At 43.4% G+C, this 26,010-nt stretch overlaps 1 protein-coding gene across 1 annotated transcript; it reads left to right on the top strand.

Moving 5' to 3' along the window:
* Window positions 1-967: 967 nt before the first annotated feature.
* On the top strand, window positions 968-26,004 carry TATDN1 (TatD DNase domain containing 1). The gene is made up of 12 exons (XM_006028454.3): window positions 968-1,057; window positions 2,146-2,211; window positions 9,758-9,807; window positions 11,295-11,358; window positions 12,399-12,542; window positions 12,634-12,676; window positions 17,933-18,018; window positions 18,133-18,173; window positions 20,352-20,428; window positions 21,300-21,370; window positions 22,453-22,579; window positions 25,770-26,004. Exons 1-12 carry the CDS (start codon window positions 985-987, stop codon window positions 25,870-25,872), a joined length of 945 nt encoding a protein of 314 aa, XP_006028516.2. The 5' UTR covers window positions 968-984; the 3' UTR covers window positions 25,873-26,004.
* Window positions 26,005-26,010: the final 6 nt, after the last annotated feature.

The raw sequence follows: 26,010 nt of genomic DNA, 5'->3' as shown, positions 1-26,010 counted from the left end.
GGCCGGGCATGGGGTGCGGGGGGCGGCTGCCCGCGACGGGGCACGACCTGCAGCGTGTGTACGTGTACAGGTGTGGATGAGATGTGCATGTGGCCACGTGTGTACTTTGTGTACATGTGTGTGTACCTGCAGGTATAGATGTGTGTATGGTGCACACATATGTGTGTGTATATATAAGCCTGCATATATAGATGTGTGTGTATAGGTACCTGCATGTACGGATGTGTATATGGTGCATGCCTGTGTGTATAGGTACCTGCATGTACGGATGTGTATATGGTGCATGCCTGTATGTATAGGTACCTGCATGTACGGATGTGTGTCTGTGTGTGTATGGTGTACGTGCGCGTGTGTATAGGTACTTGCAGGTATAGGTGTGTGTATGCTGCACACGTGTGTACACCGGTATACATATATGTGTGTGTGTATGGTGCACATGTGTGTGTGTGTGTACCTGTAAGGGGGTATGCGTGTGTGTATAGGTGTGTGCACACACGTGTGTACAGGCAGTCCTCGGACTTACAACACAACTGGTTCCTGAAAACTGTGTCTTAATTCGAAACGTCGTTAATTTGGAACTGATTTTCCCATCGCAGCAGTGTTACCGATGGGGGATCGGTTCCTGAACCAAGGCCCGATACCCTATTTTCAACAAAAATAACCCAGAATTTTGTACTCAGTCAATTATAGATGAGTAATATAGCTACATTAATGTATTTATATTGTAAATAGCAATCATTTTGATTTGGAAGGATGTCTTTGAGGTGACTTTGCTGGACTTTTTGAAGGGCTCTTAGTTGGACTTTTTGAAGGGTTCCTGGCTGGAGTCTCTCTCAGGAGTCCTGGCTGCAGGTTTTTCTGGAGTCTCGTCTGCTTTCTTAAAGAAAATGTCCTAAGAAGTTTGCACAGACGTTCTCCAGGGAGATGGGCAACGCAGCGAACCTGGTCGCTGGCATGGGATCAAGCTTTGTAAAGTCAAAACTGATGTCGGAAAGTCGGAACAGAGTGTTAATTTATAAACGTCTGAAGTGCCATCCGTCAAGGATTGCCTGTATATGTACGTGTAGACATGCAGGCACACGTGTGGATGTGTGTGGGAGCAGGGCACGGCCCACAGGGCTGGGGAAGCAGTGCGGGTTGTCTGCACAATGTGGGGGGCAGAGGGTAGGAGCAGGCAGTGCAGCGCCTGACCACACATACGCTGGACAGCCTTGGGCTCGGTGTTGCAGCCGCTACACTACAAGTTATGTTCAGTGGGATGAACGGAGAAATGGACTGGCCTTGCCTTCCTACCCTATAAAACTTCAGTATTGACATACATTAGCATGAGTAACATTTAGTAGGTAAATACTTCTGGGGAAACACCGTTCAAGTACATAGCCTGGGACTAGAGAAAAGCTATTTCCTAACCCAGAGTGAGCACCTAGCATGTAGGCAACATATGCACATGTATGTATAATATGTATATGTAAGTGTGTATGTCCATACACATGTGGATGCATGTGTGTACACACACGCGCACACACACATGTGAATACACATACATATTCCCTAATCTTTCCTTCAGTGAAGAGCGCTCCCTCTCTGGCCTTGCAGGCCTCGAGGGCCTATAACAGCCATAGCTCTAGCCCTTCCATCTCTTCCATCTCTTCCTGTCTTGTGCAGTTGCCTTCCACCTTGTTGTGTCTTTGTCTGTCCTTGCTGAATCAGTTTTATGTTATTACAACATTTCTGTGTCCAGACCATCTTGCCTCTGGGATAGCGACAACATTCATGCTCCGCTGTTCCACCTCTGCTAATAGGCAAACTACAGCTCCAGGCATACACAAACGTCTAATGTTCCAAGATCCACATTTCGTATTTGTCCAAGTCTTTAGTTTTGGTTTCATAACATGGGTTTTTTTCATGAGATAAAGTGGTTGCGTTCATGCCCAACCCCCAACCTGGAAGACCAGGGTATTCCTCTTAGTCTGGTCTCTACCCTTCAACTTGTTTGGCACGGGAGACCCTCCTGGTAATTACACCATGCAACTGCCAGCGTAGCTCTCTGTTACAAAGACCCACTACTTCAAAGTGGGAATACCTTTAAAGTGGAGGGTGTGACTACAACAAGTAACTTAATCTCCATTGTTTTTCTCCTGACAGATATCGCTATTAATTTGACAGACCCTATGTTCAGAGGGATTTACAGAGGTACACAGAAACATCAAGGTAAATGTTTCTTTGAATCTAGCAACAGTGTTAGACTAAGGGCCTGTTTCCTTACCTAAGTAGCAACTATGACACATTCATCTTTTTTCCTTCAGAGGTTATATAAAGTAAATAAAATGTACTATTTTTATTCAGATGGGGCCTGATATATGATATGCACTCTAGAATTAAAAAGACGCATTCTAGCTGAAATCTGTTTGTGCTATAAAACTTTCAGATGGTTAAAAAAACCCGAACTAAATAGCTGAAATCTTTACCTACATCTTTAAACAAGGGTTCCTTCATTTATGCCCGGGGTTCTGAGCATAGAACTGTATCCTTTGTTTTCTTTGGGCCAGGTATGAATTAACCTATTTCCATTGAGGTGAATTAGTGCAGTTTGCAACAGGTAACAATCTTACAGACCATACACATGTGGTTTCCTTTTGCTGAGGATCCTGTCCTATGCGTTTGGACTCAATAGTTTGTCTGGTTTAGACTTTAAGCCAGAGGTGGGCAGAATATGTCCCGTGGACTGGATCTGGCCTGCCAACCACTTTCATCCTGCCTGTGGGGCCCCCCAACAAATGTGTCCTGCCCATCCCTTCTGCCTGCAAGGGTGGGAGTGAGGTGCCCACGTGTACACGCAGCCCCAAAATGTACCCTTTTGCCTGGCTCCCACCCTCCTGGGCAGAAGCTGGCCAGCGTACAGCTTCCATGCAGGGCTCCTGCTGCTGCTGCTGCTGCCGCCGCCGCCGCCCCTGGGGGGTGGGGGGGTGGCAGCAGCATGGAGCTGGGGTGGGCAGTGTGTGGGTGTGAGGGAGAGTGAGGTGTGTGGGGACCCTCCCACACTCCCCCCATGGTGTGCAGCCCTGGCAGGCAGTTGTAGCAGCAGTAGGCGGGGAACTCAGGGCACAGGTGCCCAGTGGGGTGCGGCTCCGGCCAGCACTGCACATCACAGCGAGGGGCTCAGCCTCTGCGCAGTGGCCTGTATTGCTGGCGTTCCCTGCCACTCGCATGCAGCCCCTGCACTTGCACAGCGGGGAGGGAAGCCCCGCATGCTGGAGCTGGCTGCCTTTCCTGCCAGGGCTGTGCAACACAGGAGAGAAGTCTCAGGTGCTGGAGCCAGCTGCCTTCCTCTCAGGGGCTGCGCTGCAGGGGAGGGAAGCCCCAGGGTCCTTCCCCCGTGGGGCTTCCCTCCCTGCTGTGCAAATGCAGGGTCTGCGCGTGAGTGGCAGGGAGCACCAGTAGTACAGGAGGATCAACAGAGGCTGCACTCCTTGCTGTGATGTGCAGTGTTGGCCAGAGCCGCACCCTGCCAGGCACCTGTGCCTTGAGCACCCCACCTGCTGCTGCTGCCTGCTGGGGCTGCGTGCCATGGGGAGAGTGTGGAGGAGTCCCCACACCCCTCCCCAGGACCCATACCCTGCCTCCCCAACCCCCAACACATACGCAACCTCCCAACATACCTTATGCCCCTCTACACACATAGCCACACCCCCTCACAAACCCCCTACCTCCATCTTACCACACACGCACACACATATATGCACCCACACCCACCATACACACACACCCCACCATACCCCCCCCACAATATACAAAACTCAGAATGTATTTTTCAGTTATTATGCAATTGCCTTTATATACTCCATGCAAACCCAAATCATGACAAAAATATTTTTTGTAATAAAATTAAATATGTTATAGTAAGTATTAGACTTTTAGTGTATCATTTGGTTATTTTCTGGTTCTAAGATGGTACCCTACCTCCCAGAAGCAGTACTTCCGGGGGGGGGCAATGGGAAGGACGTCCGGTGGCAAAGGTCAGGGGTTACGGGGCAGGACTTCTGGTCCCAAGATAGCGACAAAACGGTGGTGCAACTGTCAGGGGATGGGATCACCCAGGTGGTCCTTGGCAGCTCACCAAAACTCGTTAAGCAGCCCTCCACCTGAAATAATTGCCCCCCCCCGGTAAGCTTTTTGTAACAATGATTGTGTCTCTTTTTATCTAAGAAAGATGCAATATACTTTCTCTATCGATAAATATTTATTGCTAATGAATCAAGATTTCTTTTTTTATATCTTTACTCCCTTTCCAGTTTACCGTTATCCACACGCGTTATTTTCTGGTTCATAGTATCAGTGAGCATTAATTTAATATTTTTCTGCAAAGGAATTTCTCGTACATGCATTCATTTTCTTTTCCTCCCTCTTCAAACAAGGTTGGGGACGTTAACAATTTTTAGAGATGAAATTTTAACGTCCTTTAAAATGTACTGACTTGAAGTCCAGAAAACTATTATAGTAATTTAAGTCCCAGTTGAGCAAGATTTTGCCTATTTCTTTACTCTGGGCTTCTCCCATTCTTTTTTTTAATCTTGGTTGGCCCATCAGCAGTGTGATCCTCTTCTGCAGGTGTAAGGAGTACTTGCTTCTGGTGGTGTAGGGATCATAAGAAATTAGAGTTGGAAGGAACCTAAGGAGGTCATCTAGTCCAACCCCCTGCTCAAAGCAGGACTATCCCCTACCTACTAGATCAAGGTTTTGTCTAGTCAGGTCTTAAAAACCTCCAAGGATGAAGAGTCCACAACCTGTCTGGGTAACCTGTTCCAGTGTTTTACTACCCTCCTAGTGAGAACATTCTTCTAATATCTAACCTAAACTTCCCTTGCTGCAACTTGAGACCATTGCTCCTTGTTTGTCATCTGCCACCACTTAGAACAGTCTAGCTTCATCATCTTTGGAACTGCCCTTCAGGTAGTTGAAGGCTGCTATTAAATCCCCCCTCAATCTTCTCTAGACTGAATATGCCCAGTTCCCTCACCCTGTCCTCAGAAGTCATGTGCCCCAGCCCCCGAACCATTTTTGTTGCCCTTCACTGAACTCTCTCCAATTTGACCACGTGCTTTCGATAGTGGGGGGCCCAAAACTAAACACAGTACTCCAGATGTGGCCTCACCAGTGCTGAAAAGAGGCAAATAATTGCTTCCCTTGAACTACTGGTGACATTCCTACCAATGCAGCCCAGTATTCCTTCTTGGCAACAAGGAAACGCTGCTGGCTCATATTCAATTTATTGTCCACTGTAACCCCCAGGTCCTTTTCTACAGAGCTGCTGCCCAGCCAATCAGTCCCCAGCCTGTACTGGTACATGGGATTCTTCTGTCCTAAGTGCACAACTTTGCACTTGCCCTTGTTGAACCTCATGAGATTTATTTTGGTCCAATCCTCCAATTTGCCTAGGTCACTCTGACTCCTAGCCCTACCCTCCAGCATATCTACTTCTCCCCACAGCTTGGTGTCATCTGCAGACTTACTGAAGGTGCACTCTGTGCCACCTTCCAGATTGTTGATGAAGATATTGAACAAAACTCGCCCCAGGACCAACCCCTGGGGCACTCCGTTTGATACCAGCTGTCCACTAGACATGGAGCCATTGATTACTACCCTCTGTGCCTGATGCTCCAGCCAGTTTTCTATCTACCTTACAGTCTATTCATCCAGCCCAAACTTCCTTAGCCTGCCTGGAAGAATGTTGTGGGAGTCCATATCAAAAGCCTTGCTCAAATCAAGGTAAACCACATCCAGCAGTCTGTCCACATCCACAGAGCCAGTTATACCATAATAGAATGGAATCAGGTTGGTCAGGCATGACTTGCCCCAGTGAATCCATGTTGACTGTTTCTAATCACCTTCTTCTCCAAGTGCTTAGAAATGGATTGCTTACGGATTTACTCTGTGCTTTTTCCAGGGACTAAGGTGAGGGTGACCGGCCTTCAGTTCCCCAGACCCTTTTCCATCTATTTCTTAAAGATGGGCACTAGATCTGCATTTGTCCAATTGCCCAGCACTTTCCCCAGTTGCCACAAGTTTTCAGAGATAAGGGCCAGTGGCTCTGTAGTCTCCCTCAGCACCCTGGGGTGCATCCCGTCTGGCTCCATAGACTTGTACATGTCCAGCTTTTCTAAATAGTCCCTAACCTTTTCTTTCACCACTGTTGGCTGCTTACCTCCTCCCCAAATTGTGCTGCCAGGTGCAGTAGTCTGGGAGCTGACCTTGCCTGAGAAAACTGAAGTGAAAAGACATTGAGCACTTCAGCTTTTTCTGCATTCTCTGTCACAAGGTTGCCTCCCCCATTCACACACACCCACACTTTCCCTGACCTTCCTCTTGTTACTGACATACTTGTAGAAACCCTTCTCGTTACCCTTCACATCCCTTGCTAGCTGCAGCTCCAATTGTGCTTTAGCCTTCCTGACTTAATCCCTGCATGCCCAAGCAACACTCTTATATTCCTCCCTAGTTGGTTTCCCAAGTTTCCACTTCTTACAAGCTTCCTTTCTGTGATTTAGTTTACTGAAGAGTTCCCTGCTAAGCTAAGCTGGTCTTCTGCCATACTTGCTAGTCTTCCTGTGCATCAGGATGGTTTGTTCCTGTACTCTCAGTAGGGCTTCTTTAAAATATAGCCAGCTGATCTAGATTCCTCTCCTCCTCAGGCTGGCTTCTCAGGGGATCCTGCCCATGAGTTCCCTGATCGAGTTAAAGTCTGTTTTTCTGAAGTCCAGAGTCCTTATTCTGCTGCTCTCCATCCTTCCTTTCCTCAGGATCAAAAACTCAATCATCTCTTAGTCGCTGCTCCCCAAGTTGCCATCTACTTACATTCCCCACCAATTCTTTCCTGTTTGTGAGCAACAGGTCAAGAAGAGCATGATCCCTACTTGGCTGCTCCAGCACTTGCACTAGGAAGTTGTCCCCAACACCCCAAATATTTCTGGATTGCCTATATTGCTCTCCCAGCTGACCCTGACTGAAGTCCCCAATGAAAACCAGGGCCTGTAATTGGGGAAATTTCCAATAGCTGTTTGAAGAAAGCCTTTTTCCTAGTCTGATGGTCTATAGCAGCCCCCCACTGCAACATCACCCTTGTTGCGCTAAGTCATTTCCCATCTTCAGTCATTTCCCTAATTTAATCGTCATATTAAAGACACCTAATCAAAATACATCACATTGTGTAACACAGTTTTTCAGCTTTTAACTAGTTTTTGGAGATTCTAGATCTTTTGTATGTTTATCAGTGAAAATCTCTTTTTCTCTGTCCACCTGCCCCACAACTTCTTTGCCTCTCCCTCTATCCCTCCCTCTTATCCTTTCCTCTTTCTCTATCTTTTGGTGAGGAAAAAGTCCAACCTTCACTTTTTTTTAAATGTCCTCATTCTCCAGTGGAAAAAGTGAGGAAAATGAAAAAAAAATGTGTTTATTTCCCACTGAAACAAAATTAATATGTTGAGAAAAAGCAGCATTTCATTTTTTTAAATCTTTCACTAAATATGCATAGACATTTAGGGAAGCTGAAGAGAAGCTTGACAAGAAAGAAACTAGAGGTCCATGCATTTTATTTGGTTATAATACCATGTTTGCTTTGCATGTGCTAACTCCTAAAGAGGAAGCAATGTAGCTACCGAAGGGTGGTACTGCTACCGAAGGGTGTCAGTAATCTCTGGTGAGCCTACTACTTTAAGTGAGCTTGGGCATGCCTTTGTATCACATCCTTAGGCACTGCATCCACCTTTTTGTCTTTGTGGCAGTGCACCTTCAGGTGTTTGCCACTTTAAGGGCCTGAGCAAGCTGCGAGGCAGCCTGCAGGTGACTGCAGAGCCAATCAGGCAGTGACATGATAGCCAGGAGGCCGCCTGATTGGAGCAGCCTCAGAATAAAAGCAAGCCCTGAGGAGTAGAGCTGGCAGTTGCAGCTAGGGGGGCCAAAGGGTGAACATCTGAATGGAGTACTTCTGCTCCCAGGATGTTCTGGAGGTCGAGGATAGGCACTATGGGGAAGGAGGAGGTTCCTAGGGACCTAGTGGGGTGCCAGAGCCCAAGGAAATGGCTGTGAGCCTAAGGAGAGCTAGGCCAGACTAGGAAAGGGGCTTAGAGAATGGGGGCTACTGAAGGGCTGGGCAAGCCCCTGATTAGAACTGGCTGTAAATGAGGCCAGGGGCGCAGATGAGCCCAGTGGAGTGAAAGGCTGCCGGATAGAAGATCTCTAGGGTTCTAGGTAAGCCTGTGGGAGTTGATGGCTTCATGGTGGGGCCCAAGGGGGGACCCCTGATGAATAGGGAGGTCAGCTGCTGCTACACTGATGCCAGGGAATCTCAGTTGGTCAAAGCAAGGGGGCCAGGGCTGAAAGGTCAAAGGGCAAGTAAGCCTACCACGAGGGGCAAGCTAGGGCTGACGAGAGCTACTGGCACCTCAACTGGCCTGGAGAAGGGGCCAGAGCCTAAAAGAGGCTGAAGGTCCCTTCAATGGGAGGGACATCACTGCCAAGAGAGGATAGGTGGTCAGCTGGCCAGCACGCTGGTATGACATGCTGAAGCCCAGCCTCTTGATGGGAGGTGCCCTGCAAGGGGGCCTGAGAGAGTTGGGGCCTGTGGCTGAGAGTAAGGTTATGAGATTATGAAGGAGGCTGCAACAGAGTGCCTGGGAGTGAGCAACCCATGGAGAACATCCAGGAGCCCAGTGAGTGGAGATAAGACTAGGGCAGGCGGCCTGCAGTGGTTCTGGGGCATGAACTGAAACTATACCCTGCTGGGGAGGATGGTGTGGCAAGGCAGTCCTCAGGTAATGCCACACCAGTGCCTCCCTAGTGAACAGCAAGTATGGGGCGCTGGAAAGCCTCAGCCCCCACTTCCTTGTCGGTGACCCTGTGGAGGGGAAAGGATAGGGGAGCACACCCTGAGAGAAAAGCAGCAAGCTCGGGCAACAGCATGGAGGCCTGGAATGCCCAAAGCCTGAGAGAAAGAGGCTTGGGCAACAACATGGAGGCCTGGAGGGCTTGAGGCCCAATGCCTGAGAGTGAGGCTTGGGCAACAACACAGGGGCCAGAAAGACTCGAGGCCTAAATGAGAGTGGGGCCTAGTGTGAGGTCTGAAGGAGAGTGAGGTCCTGGCACGTTGACAGAAACCTGAGGCCCACAGGGCATAAGGCCCCGCAGCCCCAGTGAGGGGGCAAAGTAGTGACCCCAGTGAGGGGGCTGTGTGAGAGGGGCTAGGAGCCCAATGAGAGGCAAGGAGCCCAGAGTGCATGTGGGAGTAGAGACCCCAGTGATGGGGCATGTGGCCAAGGTAAGTCTGAGGACACCCGAGGCGAAGTTTGAGCCAGAGGCCAAGTGTGGTCCAGCAGTGGGGCCAGAGGAGTAACAGCGGAAGTGATTTTGAATGCCATCTGCAAGGCATGGGACATGGTAAATGGTAGGTCGGAACCGTGTATTACACCCTTGGCATCAGGGCATTAAATCAGGGTCTCCTGCCTAGAAACAGTTATTTCAGTACTGTACAACAAAGGCGTGGCAGGCGCGTCAGGCAAGAGGACTGCCCTAGATAGGCCCCCTGGGACGGCCCCTTGTCACAGTCTTCCTAAGCATTAATCAGTTGCATCTGTCCAAAGATTATTCATGTTATAGTAAATGTAATATTGACTGTGCAAAAGTTGCTGTAGTTTAAAATAATTAAATTAAATAATGTTCCAAAAAGTGGATTTAAATTTACCATTTTTTTTGTAATTTTTTGCAGATGACTTTTTGGACATAATAGAGAGAGCACTCAAAACTGGTGTTAAAAAGGTAATTTCTCTTGTAGATCATGTATATGTGCGTTTCTTTCTGCTTTACTGATTTTTCTCTAATCTTTTCAACTGGATTTTTATAAATACTGAAACAACTTTCTATTGAAGTTTTGTATTAATAAAAATGCTACAAAATCCCTCTGTTATGGTGGAATCAAAATACTCTTGTACAAAGCATTACATTTCCTGTGCACAGTAATTAGATGATTCTGAAACTTAAGTTTAAGGGTATTTTTTTCTAAGAGGTTTATTTGTGTCGTGCGTATAGAATTTGTTGTGCCCGGTTTTAATCATCTTTTCTGCTCTAACTTAATGTGAGCACGTTGGGGGTTCTTTTTTTCATCCTGTGAAATGCTTACTCTGTGATTATCTCTGTTAGCCCAGACCAACATACTTTTATGATTCTGATGCAAATATTTATATACATAAAATGTGTGGCATCATGCAAGTTGCATATTATGTTACCCTGTTAATGAAGTATACTGATAAGCTTCTCTTTTAGAGAAACAAGCATTTTTAGACGTTTGGCAAAAAAACCTATTTTCTGAAAGGGTTTGAAAGGCCATTTGGAGAGTTAAAGAAAAACTAATTTTGAAGAATGCGGGAAAACTTACCATCCAATCATTAACAAAGAATAATTTTAATTCTTAGCACTTAAAAAGCTATGTACATGCATTATATGCTCCTCAGCAGCTTTGTGGGGCAAGTAACTAATAATGCTCATATTTGGACATGAAGAAGTCTTTGTAGGTGAAAATCACTATATAAGGTGTTAGTATTGTTATAAGTAGTGGTACTGTACATGTTGGGTTTACAACAACAGTCGAGATGGGTATCCACTTTATGTTCTGTTGAACAGAATCCACCATTTGGTCCACTGTAAGTTCATTATCATGTCTCTCGATGACTCAGTAGCTACTTGCATGATTTACCAAAATATGAATTTATTTATAGTAAAAGCTCTGTTATCCGGCATCCCCCATTCTCGGGGGATGCCGGATAACAAAATATGCTGGATAATTGAGTGGCCCCAGCCGCCATTTCTCACGCTGCGTCTGGGGCGTCCCTCCACCCCTCCCATAGCATCGCTGCTGCTCCTGCGGGGCTCTGTGGGTCCTACGGGACAGGGAGGTGGGTTCCGCACAGCCCCGCACAACCTGATATGCTCCCGGGCTGTGGGAGCTTGGCAGTGCAGGCTGCTTTGGCCCGAGCTATTGGGGCTCGGAGAAACCAGAAGTGCCATGGTGGGCACTTCCAGTTTCACTTTATCTTTCAAGCTGGCATGCTGGTTAGTGGAGCATGCCGGCTTGTAAAATGCTAAATAACAGAACTTTTACTGTATAATGGAAATATCTCTTAGTATTTTATCTGTTTAGGTTCTTGTGAGTCCTGTCCTTCTGGTATCTAAGTGCCCTTTGATACCCTTAGTTTGCTATTAACTCAAAGCTGAATAAGTATATGCTGACAGTATTCTCTTCATTTCAGTTTATGATTACAGGTGGAAGTCTACAAGACAGTAAAGATGCATTACAGCTGGCACAGACAAATGGTATCCTTGCCTTAATATGCTAAATAGCTAGTCAGGGTAGCATCACTTTCAGTCCCCCCATCATGATTGACATGTAAAATTATCTACCCCTGAAAATGCTGGCAGAACTCAGGCTTATCAGATTCAAAAAAGGAATATCATCTTGGGGTCACATGGCCACATTGTATTATTTGATGTTATCTCAGGGCGGCTTGGGTCTGGGTGGGCATTAGTCTTTGTCTTCCGTTTCTGTGTTTCTAGACAAGTGAACGATGCTTTTGGAGGAGGAATTTTTCTTCACGCCTCCTCTCCCAAGAGTAGGTTAATGTGCTAGTATAATATATACTGCCCATGCTGCACTGCCATACAGTGCAGAGTATATATTATTTTTAACTGACCTGAGAATTTGTGCACACACCAAGTTTACATAAAAGTAATTGACCTTTACACTATCTTACAAAGGAATGGACAGACAACATAAAATCTTATGCTAGGATAACTGCACTGGGGAATAAGTAGCATCTATGATTACCAGGAATCTGGGTTTTCCGTTTGTCATGGAAAAATGCAGATTTTGTCATTTAAAAGAGACAGATGTGGGGAACTGCAGGTTTCCCCTTGCAGGGTGGCAGAGTTCCAACCTGTAAGGGGTTGCTTGGGGCTGACCCAGAGATTTTGTTCCAGCAGGTGTCAGAGTTTGGAGCAGGTGAGAGGAAGAAATTTAGATGCTGATTCAAGAGCATAAGCAACAATTGTCACCTGATGTGTGTAAACCCCAGTTTTGTTTTTGTCTGAGAATTAACCCAAGTAAAAACTAAAGTATGAGTTACTGTTTTGGAATAGATTGTTCGGATACTACACTTGGTCTAAGTGAACAGCCTCTGGATAAATGTTACTGTCCTTGAGGTAGAATATATCATTGGTATTAATTCACTAGACGGATAACATAGGGACAATAGGAGAGAAAGTTTCTTTAGGAACTAAAAAATACAAATGATGTCTGTAACTTACAAAAATATATTCTGTCCCTGAAAATATCTTTTAAAACTGTTTTACATTAGAGATGTTTTACAGTACGGTTGGCTGTCATCCCACTCGCTGTGGAGAATTTGAGAAGAGTGACCCTGACCAATATTTAGCTGAATTACAAAATCTGGTTGAAAAAAATAAGGGGAAGGTCATAGCAGTTGGGGAATGTGGCCTAGGTAAGTATGATCAGACTGCTTCAAGTTTATTCTCTTCCTTTGCATACTGAAAAGGAAAGTTAATTAATTATTCTTTTTTTTCCTCTTGTAGATTTTGATAGATTAGAATTTTGCCCTAAGGACACCCAGCTCAAGTAAGAAAGATTACTGTAGATTAACCTACAATCAATTTAAAGAAGCATTTTTAATTATGTATTGTAGCAAGTGGCATTTGGTAACTATGCAACTTGCACTGTGTAAAATGTACCTGATCTAAGTGGTTTATGTTTTTAGAGTTTCCAGCAACTACTGGAAAGAAAGCCACATTCAAGCAGTTAGGAACTTTCTGGTGCAGATCTACTCCTACATGACCTCACATTGAATCAGCATGTCCTCTGCTGTAGAATTGATCAGAATTTGGGGATTTCTGGATAGATAGGCATTCCCTTGAATTCAAGGTCACTCAGGAATTCCAGTGGGGAGGGAAACCTGCAGTATTGCCCAAGGTAGGATCTGCATTGTTGGGAAGGGAGGTAGGTAGAAGGGAGCAGAATAGTCAGAGGGGGTGGAGTCAGGAGTTGGAAGGGGGGAAATTAATTGACAAGGGTGGTCTTTGGGAGATGTGCAGGCAGGAAAAACAAGTGAGAGAAAACTGGAAGATGGAAAGGTGGCTTGTCATAAGTGGGATATGGAATATGGAGCAGGGAAGGTACTGGATTGTTGGAATGGAAGCATACAGCCACTGCATCTCAATTATGCTGTGCTTTCAGGGCAGAAAATGGCCTATTAAGTAGTTGAGGAAAGACAATGATAATGCAAACAAAATGATCCATTGTTGGATCATGCTTGACTATCACTGCTCTAAATAGCTGGAAACCCCCTGTCAACCACTGTGATAGAGTGATTGGTTGGGATATTTTCCCCTCACCATCTCGCATAGCTTCCACTGTAGAAGGTGTATTAGTTTGTAACTTTTAATCTCTAGTTTACAGCATTACTGTGCTCCTGGTTTAGCCTCCTGTAGTAAGAAGATAGACAGAGTGGCTAGAATAATTCTTTATCGTTTTATGATTTCTAGTAGAATCCAGAGTGAAGTGAATTCAGTAAAGTACAATCTGGAGGACCCCTACCCAGCCTTTGCAGTGCAATAAAACACTGGTATAATGAGAAGGCAAGATGTCAGTGAAGATTATTCTGTTTGCCAAGCAAATCCTGAGCCTGCTTCGTAATCGTCAGTAGAGCCAGAGTCCAGTTGTTCCTTCCCAGTACATTGACATCAAAACACAGCCCTGTGCCAGCAGGCTCACTAACACAAAGTTGTTGACCTTCAGTTTTGCTAGGCTATAGGAAATCTCTAATCATATTTAAATTAACGTGGGAGAGAAAAGGAAGAAGAATAGAACAGGGAAAACGTCACCAGTTGATTCCTTTTGGGCCTAGGTTGGTAGTGTCAAATAATAGAGACTTTGTCACTTGTGCATTGGGTTGTGTGGAATAAGCTGATTTTGTCAGTCCAATTCCTAGTGGCTCCAGTTGCCACCATTGCTGGAGATCAGAGAAAAGAAGATGGGTGGAAGTACTGATTCAGAGAGACAGAAGGCAAGAAAGATAAGGGATTAAAGAAATGTAAAATGGGGAAAGCCCCAAGGAAAGATGCACTTCATTTTTAGGTTTGTACGTTTTTCTTATTTATTTCCATATATATTTTTGCTTTCACTGGTAGCTTTGTTATAACTGCCTATGCAAATCTGGTTTGCACAATTAACAAAAGATAAAATGAACACTGTGTTGGGTAGACCTTACATTCGAAGTTTCAAAACCTCCTTCAGATTAGTGGGAGACTTCTGCTATTAATATTTTGACATGTTAAGGGTAAAGGGTGGAGTGAGTGCAGCAAACTTGCCAGCTGTCAGCATAGTGGGAGTTGAGATTCTTATGCTAGCCATTTATAGTTCCAAAGAGTCACCCTCAGTTATACTGTAAGATAAGAAAGTGTGGGGATTTCCTAGTGAATAATACCTGAAGTTGACCTCCACCCAACATCTAATCATTCTTTTCTGTTATATTTAACTTTGTTCCTTGTGGACAGTTATTTGCCTGTGAAGATGACAGGATGGCTGTTCTACTCTCTATCCTGGCTTGCACATCCAGACAGGATGAAAGTCCTTTGGTAAAGCTGCTCCAGGACCGGTTTCTACCAGGCTTTCCACTTTCTCACCTATTCTAGTGTAGAAATGGTTTAAATGATAAGAGGTAATGTCTAGTTCTCTGCAGATGAAAATACTATCTAGACAGTTCAGCGATTTGACACATTATGGATAAATTGGTAATACCAGTCTAGAGACTTCTCTTCTGCTATAAAATTATAGAAAAATGGGGCTGGAAGGGACCTCCAGAGTTCATTTAGTCCACCCCTCCTACTCAAGGCAAGATCATCCCTGCCTGAATCATGTCATCCAAGTGTTTGTTCAGTCTTCAGTGAAAAACTTCCAAGGCTGGATACTCTGCAGCTCTCTAGGTCGTCTTTTTCAGTGTTTAAGCCACTCAGAAAGTTCTCCCTAATATCCAACATCAATTTTCCTTATTGTAATTTAAGACTTTTACTTCTTGCTCTGTCTTCTGTGATCACAGAGAATAGTCTGTCCAGAGTTCTTTATAACCACTCTTCAGGTACTTGAAGATGTATCAAATAATCATTCAGTCTTGTCCAGAATAACTAATCCCAGTTTTTCCAACTTCTTGTAAATCATGTTTCGTAATATAATATTGCTCAGGACTCGCATGGATCAAATACTCCTAGGACAGAAGTTTCCCTACCCAGGTATATACAAAGAGAAGAAATATTGTACTTATCTGGAGATACTTCCGGTGCTGGATACATCCAATACTGAATGTACATCCAGAATTGCTTCTTTGGAGAGCATTTACATCATTGATTCTAATTTGTTTTAGTTCCTCAGAGAGCTGTGGCTCAGGCCTTTTGATACTTAACACACATGCTTAGCTTCTCATCGGCTTGTTTTGGCAGGTTTAGGGGTTTGTCTGTAAATGTAAGCTTAAACACTTCAGTACTGCTTCTCTTATCTAGCTCGTTCTATAGTTATCTATTTCTGTGCAAAGCAGGTATGTAATGCTGCCGTTATGATTTGGTAGTATTTGGTACTGTTTGGTAGTATGTACGTCTACTGCAGCATCAGAAATTATGTGAGGTGGCAAAGATCCTTTAATATCAAGCTAATCATTCTCATTTGTATTTACTGGCTATGGGGAAAAGCCAAGTTTTGGAGGCATTGACTCCACCCACACACCCATTCAGTGCTCTGAGATGCAGTCCAAGGGAAACATTTTTTGCTGACACTTTGGGTTGTGCATACCTTCATTAATATGTGAGTGGTTGATGTCAGTCTAGAATCTTTCACAAATGCTGACTTCATTTTAAAATATGAAATGAAAAGGGAATATCAATTTAACTATCACTGAATGTATATCTGCTGGGATTTCAAATGTATTGATGATTAACATAACAAAAAACATTGGAGAGAAACCTTTTTCATTTTTTTCCCCAGTTGGCTTGCTTTGTACATTTCACACACCCCTTTCTAATTAATCACTTTGTTGTTTCTCTTTTATGAGTAGTCAGTTAGCTTTTCTGTGTTTTGGATGTGTCTGGGGGTGTCTTCCACTTGAGAAAGAAAGGGAGAGAAACATTTTTAAAAAAAGACAAAGTTCTGATTGTAAAAAGATAACAATTGGCATGAAGATTCAAGGGTATGACTTAGATTTAACTTGTTTAAATGTGAATGATGGATTTCCTTTTTCTATAATCTGGATATTGTGTTTCTGTTCGTTTATATTATTTTGTTAAAAAACAATTTGGTTGGTGGCTATCATGGCTTTTGTATTTAAATAGTTGGCGTGGCTTCATTTTTTTTTTAATAGCTCTTGTAATTTTTATTTGTCTTTTTTCCTCTCTTGGGCAGAGGTAGATATGGAGAGACTGTCCCTTGATTCTGGTTCTGCAGTGCTGCCAATATCTCTACCTTTGCAGTTGTTGCATCTACTTTTCCTCCATTCTATGTGCTCTAAAGATGAGCATTAAACTAAGCATCTATTAACCTTAACCTTTTTCCATTCCACCCCAAGCCTACGAATCGTATGCAGCTACAGGTGGACACTGAATCTTTCCTCTAAAAGGAAGACCTTGATGATCCAGTGCTCCGTCCAGTTTTTAACAACGAAATGTAAAGAAATCCAATAAATGCTGTTAGCATTGATTTGCTGAACAGGCAACTTTGTCCAGCCTTGTACAATTAATGTTATTCTTCAGATTTATTTGTGCATTGCTGGCCATCTGCCAACCATAAGTACCTCTACTGTATTTCCTGAGTGGTTGTAATGTGCCTTGTCTGGGTGCAGTATGGCAGACAACCAAGCAAATATGGTTGATTGCAGTACTCTAGAGACGGAGTTAGCTGCAAATGGAAACTGACAAGGTTGTTGAACTACTAATCGGTTTCCTTTCAAATGAGTATCAGGAAACCAGCACCCTAGCTGGTTTCTCTTTGCCACCCTTTTTGTACTTTTCTATAAGACCCTTCTCTATCAACCTTTTATCCCTCAAGGAAGGGGAATAGTAGAGATAAAAGGCAATCTAGAAAGATGAGACATACAGACGCATGCAACAAGGAAGACGGGAGATAAATAATGGAATATCTAGAGAGATTTTGGACAGGCAGAGGCAAAAAGAATTCATTCTAACATTGGGACCCTATTTTGTAACTGAAAAGTGTGAGATAGAAAGATCTACTAAAATACTTTCTGGGTATTTCCAGGATGACTGTGCTGTACAAATGTCATATTTGCTACTTGGTTTTAGTTTTTTGCAACGTGTAGGGGAATACTTTCCACGCATTTAGTAAACCACATTTACTCTCTGATGGTTCGTTGGGCCAGTGTTACCCTCATAATCTCTCTCCTTACCGATTCCTGAAATTTTGGGAAGAATTGCCACAACTGTGCTAAATTTAATCCTAAAGTTTTTTTAGGGTTTAAAAGTTCCCTAAAGGAAATTTAGTTCTGTTTGCCAAAATTAAAAAAAAAAAAGTAAAGAAAAACAAAACCTGGGGGTGGCAGGGGCAAAAAGGTAAAAAGGAGTCATCTTCCAGTTTATTAGCTGGCCAACATAAAGTCCTGATTACTACTTATCTGATTTCCAAAATAGATCACTTAATGTATTAAGCTGCCCCAGCAAAGCCCAGTTGTTGCACAGGTAAAAATGTCTGAGAGAGAACCATTTTGTCTTGATTCTTGTGGATAAGAATGTATATGCATAACAACTCCATTCTGCTGTTATATCACTTAAGCTATTTATTCAGCCTTGCACTACATTTTTGTATTTTTTTTTCTTACAGATACTTTGAAAAACAATTTGACCTGTCAGAACAAACAAAATTACCAGTGTTTCTCCATTGTAGAAATTCACATACTGAATTTTTAGGTGGGTTTCACTCACAGTTTTAAAGTAATGCCAAAGACTAATTCTGAGGGGAAAAACATGTTTTCACTGGCCCTCTGTCAAGCAGTTTTGCTAATGTTCCTTTTTAATTCACAGACATAATGAGAAGAAACAGAGATAGGTGTGTGGGAGGAGTGGTAAGTATGAACTAACCTTCTAAACTATATTCAATCTAATATTTTTAGATTATTTTCAGTACTGGCCCCTTGTAACTTATTGTTCATGATATAATCTAATTGGATTTCCTGATACACCATTAAAACACGTCAAGTTAATAACAGGTTCTCAAGCCCTTTCACTTTTTTTATTCCTCCTATTGCTTATCCAACAATTTCTTGCAAGATAAAAGGATAGGTCAGGGAGAGAGAGACTCTTTGCTGACAGTAGCAGTTTTCTTTGGCTTGGCAAAAGTGCAGCTTAAGTACCTTCTACCATATGCTGGCCCTTTCCCAGCTCTGCAGTTTCTATAGCTGTGGTCATCCCAAAGGTTATACAAATCCTGCCCACAACCTGAAACCTAACAAAAATCTGAGCTGTATATAAGAGTAAAGTGCTAAAAACATAAGCAGAGCATGTTTTAGACACCAGGTGCTGAGACACCATTCCACTAAAAATAGTCAGACTTTTAAAGTAAGGTTTATGTTTGCATAACTCCAGACCTGTCTCATCATCAGGGATCCTGGTTTTCCTTGATTAAAAAAAAATGCAAATTCTCTAATAAAACCCCAAAATCTTTGATTAAAATTAAAGGCCCCCACAGTCCAACTGCCTCTGGTCCTGCTGGAGGGGGCCCCCAGTTGCCACGGCTCTGGTGCCAGGGACTTGGGTCTGCAGTCCCCTGCCCTTGGCAGGAGGTGGTGGCTGCTAGAAAGGAGCAGAGCCTAGCTCCCCACCTGCTGCAGGCTTGGGTAGGGGGGCTGGCTCCCTGCTACTACACATGCTTCTGGTGGGGCCAGAGGGACCCATGGCTCCCCAGATCTGTGCGCTGGGTGGGTGCAGGCTGCACAGTTGGGCTTCTGCCCTGCTGCCCTCCCCTGGGGCCTCTGCAGCGCAGCATGTGCGATCTGGCCACGCAGGATAGCTGCTTGCCACTGCGAGCTCCGTGCTGCCCTGGCCACACTTCCTCTGCATGACTGGGAGCAGCGGCATGGGTTTGGGCATGGGAAACACATCACCAGAGCAGCTCAGAGCTCACAGTGGCAAGCAGCCTTCCTGCACAGCCACACTCTGCCATACAGTGCCTGGTCACACACATTGTGGGGTGGGCTGCAGGGCGGGAGCCTGAGCGCGCAGCTTGTGCCCACCTTGCACACAGATCTGGGGGTGTGAGCCACCACTCTTTGCCTGGGAGTGCATGCAGCGGTGGGGAGTTGACCCCCTTGCCCCCAAGATGAGCCGCCTGCAGCCCCTTCCTGCTCCCCATTGGGGCCCTTGAGTCACGCATTGTGGTCCTGGGCCCCAAGCCCCATGCAGTGCCCAGCTGGGCAGGATACCCAGCCCTGCCCAACTCTCTCCCTTCCTCCGTCCTTAGGAGGACCTCAATCCCACCCCCAACTTGCCTGTGGGAGCTGCTGTCCAGGCTGCCTTGCAGCCACGTGCATGTGCACTCTGCCAGCCTGCAAAGGGCTTGTTGCAAAACTGCAACAGCTGTGGGTTTCTCTACTAAAATGAGAAATCTGCGTTTTACTCTGTTTTTCCATCTGAAATGGAAAACCCAATCCCTGCTCATCATTGCCCTTACCATCACTACTGCCTAAGAGATTTTTGGAAGGAAATGCTCATCAGCAGTTACTTGACAAGCTGCAAGCTTTGTGGTAGAACTTTATACATCTTCATTTTTAACTTTCCATTTGTTGCATTTGTTCATTTCTCCAAACTGTGCCTGGATGTAATTTTCCATGAGTCAGTACCTGCAGGAATTCAGGTCCTGCATTACTAGCTAGTAGAGAGAGAAATTTTTTTTAATTATTTTTTAAAAGCCTCTTTCATGTTGTTTTTAGTTTATAACCAAAATCCTCAGCTAAAAGAGAGAGGCAAGCCAGGCAGGCCTTTCCTCAGCACATTTACAGACACTAACACTGTTAATCTGTCATGTTCTGTCTTCAGCCTAGTGTTTGACCCCCAATTCTGGCAAATTCATCCTGTGACTTTCTTGCCCAAAAGCAGAAGTACTATCAACTAAGCCACATTGACTGTGTAATCCACTTACGTATAATTATGCATCGTCATGGTTTTTATATTACACTGAGAAACCGTATCTTCCTTTTGGATTACAGGTTTTTCTCACATGATAAAATATATAAACATTTTTCTAGGTACATTCATTTGATGGCACAAAGGAAGAAGCAGCTGCTATAATTGATTTGGATCTCTATATTGGTATAAATGGTTGGTAAGTTCGTTTCAAATGAAACTGCTTTTAAAATGTCATATCTGTTGAACTGTAATGCCTTTTAAAAAAATATGGTTAAGTCTTCAGTGCTTGTTAGAGTCTTCATGATCATCTGTATGCTCATTTAGACATGCACTTATTAAAGTAAATCTGTTAGCTGCCAAAAGGTATTTTGTCAAATACTGTACATTTCCCAGTAGTTCATTGAGGTAATGCCTTGACCCCTTCTTTCATGCTGCTATGTGTACATAAAGGAGGCTGTTGATTGCTGGAAGTGCTGGTATTTTGGAGGAAACTAAATATCCACCTGTAAACCACCTGACCTAGTCCACAAGTAATCTGATCACCTGGTCCTACCAATGGTTGGGCAGAAACCATAATATTCATCTGATTGAGACCGAAATGTTAAATGTATCTGGGCTCAAGCTGCCTTCAGTTTGTTTTGCTAGACGGAGCCAAGTGAAACCCTGCAGAGGCTTCCATGTGTTTTACCAGGTCTGAGTGATTGTGAGTTTCTAGAAGAAGGATTGGCACGGTGTACAACCCCCCTTGGCCTTCCTAGGGTTGCCACTTTTAGCAAGTGTCTGGAGTTCACAATTAAGAGCTTTTATGCAAGTTAAAGCAAATAATAGCTGCACATTATTAAGTAAATTTAAGAAACCACTTTTGCTAGAAAACAGTTTCTGTGAGCAAAATAATTATAAAGCAGTCAACCAACATGGTAGCTAGTTTCTAAAAATGATGAGTCTTTTTGAGACTCTGAGAGAACAACTCCAGCCATGTATAAGCTTAAGTGTAGTTTGAACAGTCACAGTATTAAAATATAGTGATTTTAAATCCAAATTTACTCCTTATTTCTATGATCTTATAGTTCATTGAAAACAGAAGCCAACTTAGAAACGCTGAAATCAATTCCTAGTGAAAGATTAATGATCGAGACAGGTAAGTTGCTGTCCAGATGGATTGTACTGCATCTTGCTTTAATACTAGATCACAATTTAAAACCTATTAGATATTAGGGTTTTCTTGTTTTGCGGTAGGTACAGAGAACAGATTTGAGACACAAATGTGCCATGGCAACAAGGGCCAGGAATATGAAATTATTCTCTTGTCCAAAAAGCCTTCCGCCTGATTCAGTGCTCAATAAGAGGCTCCAGCTGTCTTCTGCTAGAAGAAGCATAGGCTACCTTATCAAATCCTGAGCTTGGTGAATGAGTAAATGTGTGCGAGATAAAAATGGCTGACACTTGGATGCCTTGTACCTTCCCAGGTACCTTTAAAAAGTGTGGCCCTGTTTAGATATGCCAAATGTATGTTATGCTAAAGATTTTAATTAAGCCCCTCCCATTTGGCAATAATAGCACCACACTATGATACATAACAAGAAATTGCATGTAATTAAGTAAAACAACATGAAAAAGGCCTGAAAAATACCTCCTGGAATAATCAACTGTGATTTTAAATTGGCCTTCTAGCAGATGTTATGTCTGTTCACATTTCTGTGAACAGAACCATTAAATATGGATTCTCATAGGACTCAGTTGACAGTAAATTTGATTCCCCATTTCCCTCCTCCCCCGCCAAGATTTGAAATGAAACATGGGAATTTAGTCAGGGATTCTTATCTCCAACAGCATTGTATAACATGTACATACACCACCTTGGGCCATATATAGTGTATTGTTTACTAGCAGCCCTCATCATAGCAATTCTCTTATTTTTTCCATTACATTACCGCTAGGTAGAGTGGATGATTTTTTAATATATTACAAATGTAGAAAATATAAGATGGGATGAGAAGCTAGAATGAGTTTAATTAGAACATTACTAACAAGAAATATCTGTCTTTTAATCATACCATTGCTGTGGGAGGAGGAGGGGAGTGGGGAGGGGAGTGCACTTAGACTGAAGCCCTCAGAAGCCTTCCTATGGAAGGAGGAACTGTATTAATTGACAGTAGAGTTAACAATTACATGCAATTACCAAATGATTTCATTGCTTTTTAATACCTTTGATTTAACTAGATGCCCCATGGTGTGGAATAAAAAATACTCATGCTGGATCAAAGTTTATAAAAACTACATTTCCCACAAAAAAGAAGTGGGAAATAGGACACTGCTTGAAGGACAGAAATGAACCCTGCCATATAATGTAAGTGCATCGTTTTTACGTTTTAAAGAGTTTTGAAGAAGGTTTATCTATATTGAATTTAGGAGGCTTAACGTTAATGAGGTTATTGAATCTAGAGTAAAGATATACAGCAAAAGCCACGTTATCCAGCATCTTACAAACCGGCACGTTCCATTAACCGGCATGCCGGTTAATTTGGCAAAAGTGAAACTGGAAGTGCCCACCGTGGCACTTCCAGTTTCACCAAGCCCCCACAGCCTGGGACAAAGCAGCCTGCGCGGCCGAGCCCCCACGGCCCAGGGCATAGCAGCCTGCATGGGGCCCTGCCCCCTGTCCCACTGATGCCAGGGAGGTGCAGCGGCCCGAAAAGGCAAAGATGCCTGTTCGGGCCTCTCTGGTAACTGGCATATTTGGTTATCCAGCACCCCCCATTTCCCATGGGTGCTGGATAACAAAGCTTTTGCTGTATTTCACCAATTGCGTAAGCAGCTTATTTGCAAAGGTTCTGAGCTTCAGCAATAGTGAATGCTTAAAACCACTGAAAACCCCAGGCCCTTGCTATTAAGTCTTTATCTTGTAGCCTTGTGCATTCCTTCCCCTAACTTAAAATTTCCTCACCAAAATAAAAAATTTGCCTATATGCAGGGGTTTGGCAACCTGTGGCCCACAGAGCTGTGAGGCTTCTGTGGCATTATGAATGCAGTGGAGTTCTCTGGTGTGACAGCCAGGCAGCAGGGGGACGTGGCAGCACTGTGACAGACAATGGTGACTGCGGGTGGGCTGGGTTGGAAGCAGCCTGTGCTTGGAAGGTCAATTCAAGCATACCTCACTGCAAAATGTTGGTGACCCATCCTATAGCATTACCCAAACAGAACTAAGAACCCAACTACCATCAGCCTCTTTGCTGCTCCAGCTGTGGCAGTGTTTACAATAGGTGTGCCATGAGGCACATTCGTCATACCTTTGGAAGAAGAGGGAGCGGCATGACACGCAGTAGGCAGGAATAGCTTATGTTTCTCTAAGCCCATTTCAGAACCTGCCAGCAGGCTGGTGTATCTGTAACCTGCGGATCAGCAGCCATCTAAAACTTACTAGGATCACAGCAGCTCCATTCTGCGTGTAAAAAGCAAAAAACCAACCACAGACTAAGGGCAGTAAATCAAGTTTGACTGGGAGGATTGAAGATGAACACGAATGCCTCAAACGAGGGAAAACTCTTCAGGTGCTTGTGGACTTCTCTCCTGTGAAACTTGCATGAATGGAAAAAAATAGCAAATGAATCTCTTGTTCTAGTTGAATAGGGGATTGTTTTAAAAATTATCATCACTGAATATCAGAAACCTGAAATTTGGTCCCATTGTTAAAGCCTGGCTGACATATTAGATGCTTCCATTCACCAGCACAAAAAATTAAATGAAAAGCTCTCCTTGTGTTATAAATGACTTTAATTCAATTTCAGCCCAGCAACAAGTTTGCAAAAACATAAATACATGTGTAACCAAACCAAACGTGAAATCGGTTTACCTGGTCAGAAAACAGCCTCTGCTTTTTTGCTTCCTTCTATGAAAGGTTACATAAATTTACCTTTTTAAAGACAACCTTTTAAAACTTTTGGATGCAACTAGTAAATAATCTTAAGAATTTGGCAGGTAACCCACAGCATAGTTTCTTTAGGTACAAAGGGATTCACCCTCCATAAAAATCAGCACCACTTAAAGGCTTCTGAAAAAGTGTGGGTTGATCATAGGTTGAAAAGACAACATTAGTTACAGAAACTATGAATACTAAGTTTATAGCAGAGGTTGGGGTAGCCTAGGGTCTGTAGACACAGGCTTTGGCAACAGGTACTTTCCCCGTATCACCATGGGCAGAAGCAGCCACGGATCAGTCCTACCTAGCACTTGCCTTCTTCCCCCAACCTGACTCGAGTCATTCCAGCCTGTGGCCTGAAAAAAAAGGTTTCCAGCTGCTGTTTTAGAGGAGTCTCTGAACTTCATGTATTTTACATTTTGAAAAAAAAAAGAACATAAAAGCAGCATGAAACCTTCAGGGAATATCAGTGATTTCTGACTGGCTGAAATGTTTTTTTATGACCGTTATGTATCATTATGCATATAATTTGTAAAGATCTCTTCTGCTCCCTGTGCATGCTGTCTTGTAGGGCCCATCTTTCCCTGGTTGCATGCAGATGCTCTACTGTTGCACCTTTGCGTTTTTTACTGTTAAACCTCCTATTTACACATCCTGGGGGACAGCATAAGCTTCCATCCAGAGTATTATAAGAGACAGATGCACTTTAATTATAGCTGAAGCAGATATTAGAAAAAACATTTAATTTCAGTAATAGTAGTCATTTAATTGTAACAAGAGGTACAAGACTTGGCTTAAACTGTTGCTTTGAAGTCAGTGGTCCTTTAATATCATCATATAGCATTCAGCAAACTTATATCCTGTATATTAGTCAGCTGTAAACTGATAAAGACCAAATATTAAATTGGCTACTTCAGTGTGGCTTTAACTTTACTTAAGTTGAAATGTGGTAAGTGGAAATGAAGATGCCTTAACTATTTAAGAGACAAAGTTATGGCCATAAACATAGAAGAGTGAGATACTGCCAAAAAACATGGTCGGACTACAGGCCTTTAATGGTATAGTTCAGCTAGTGAAGGTTGGGTCTCTGTGAGTTAGATTTCTTTTTATAGCTACAGCTTGTAATCGCAGGATAAATGTATGAGCACCAATATTGCTCTTTGAAGGTATTTCTACTAGAACTTCAGTTTGGATCACAAACAGGAATGAACAGTCTCTGAGCCAGTGAATCAACTATACTCAACATAAATTAAGATATTTACTTCCACAGGGGGTATCTACTTCACTTATCCCAAAAGGGAGGCTGGTAGAACTGTCACACGCAGAGTAAGGTCATTTAGAAGGACAATCAACAGAATCACATTTTCATTGGGATGTAAGACTGTTTAATTAGTCCCTGTTTAAGTAAAATTCAAGCCAAAACATGAGTCTACACCACTGAGCAGCAGGGGGCAACTTTAAGGGGTCTAACAGAAGTAATGATAAAGCCTTTCACTAGAAGTATCCTTCCCTTCTTGGTTTCTTAATAACTAAATTACTCCAAATGATTGGAAGAGTTAATTATGTACATGCTATAAACAGTACTAATATTACTCAAAATATGAAATCTTTCTCTTTTTAGTCAAGTACTGGAGATAATGGCAACAGTAAGAGAAGAAGACCCACTTGAATTGGCAAACACCTTATACAACAATGCTATTAAAGTCTTCTTTTCAAGTATGTAAAGCTAGTTTTATCTTACATGCATTTTGCATACTTTGTCAAGTCAAAAGAAAATTGTTGTGAGGTTTCAGTAGTCAAGTCTACAAGATCTTAAGCATGTCATCCAGGGGAATAGTATTTAGCACTTATTTTTTCCTTGA

Source organism: Alligator sinensis, unplaced genomic scaffold, assembly GCF_000455745.1.
Source record: "Alligator sinensis unplaced genomic scaffold, ASM45574v1 scaffold681_1, whole genome shotgun sequence".
Taxonomy (NCBI): Eukaryota; Metazoa; Chordata; order Crocodylia; family Alligatoridae; genus Alligator; species Alligator sinensis.
Note: the sequence above shows the minus strand (reverse complement) of the source record. Positions and strands in the feature narration are given on the sequence as shown.

Excerpts from the sequence above, each read along its gene's own strand:
- TATDN1 (XM_006028454.3), top strand. The coding sequence starts at position 985 with ATGTCGGAAAGTCGGAACAGAGTGTTAATTTATAAACGTCTGAAGTGC. Across the intron at positions 12,677-17,932 it reads CCTAAGGACACCCAGCTCAA|ATACTTTGAAAAACAATTTG; the intron begins GTAAGAAAGATT and ends TTTTTCTTACAG. Across the intron at positions 18,174-20,351 it reads ATAGGTGTGTGGGAGGAGTG|GTACATTCATTTGATGGCAC; the intron begins GTAAGTATGAAC and ends ACATTTTTCTAG.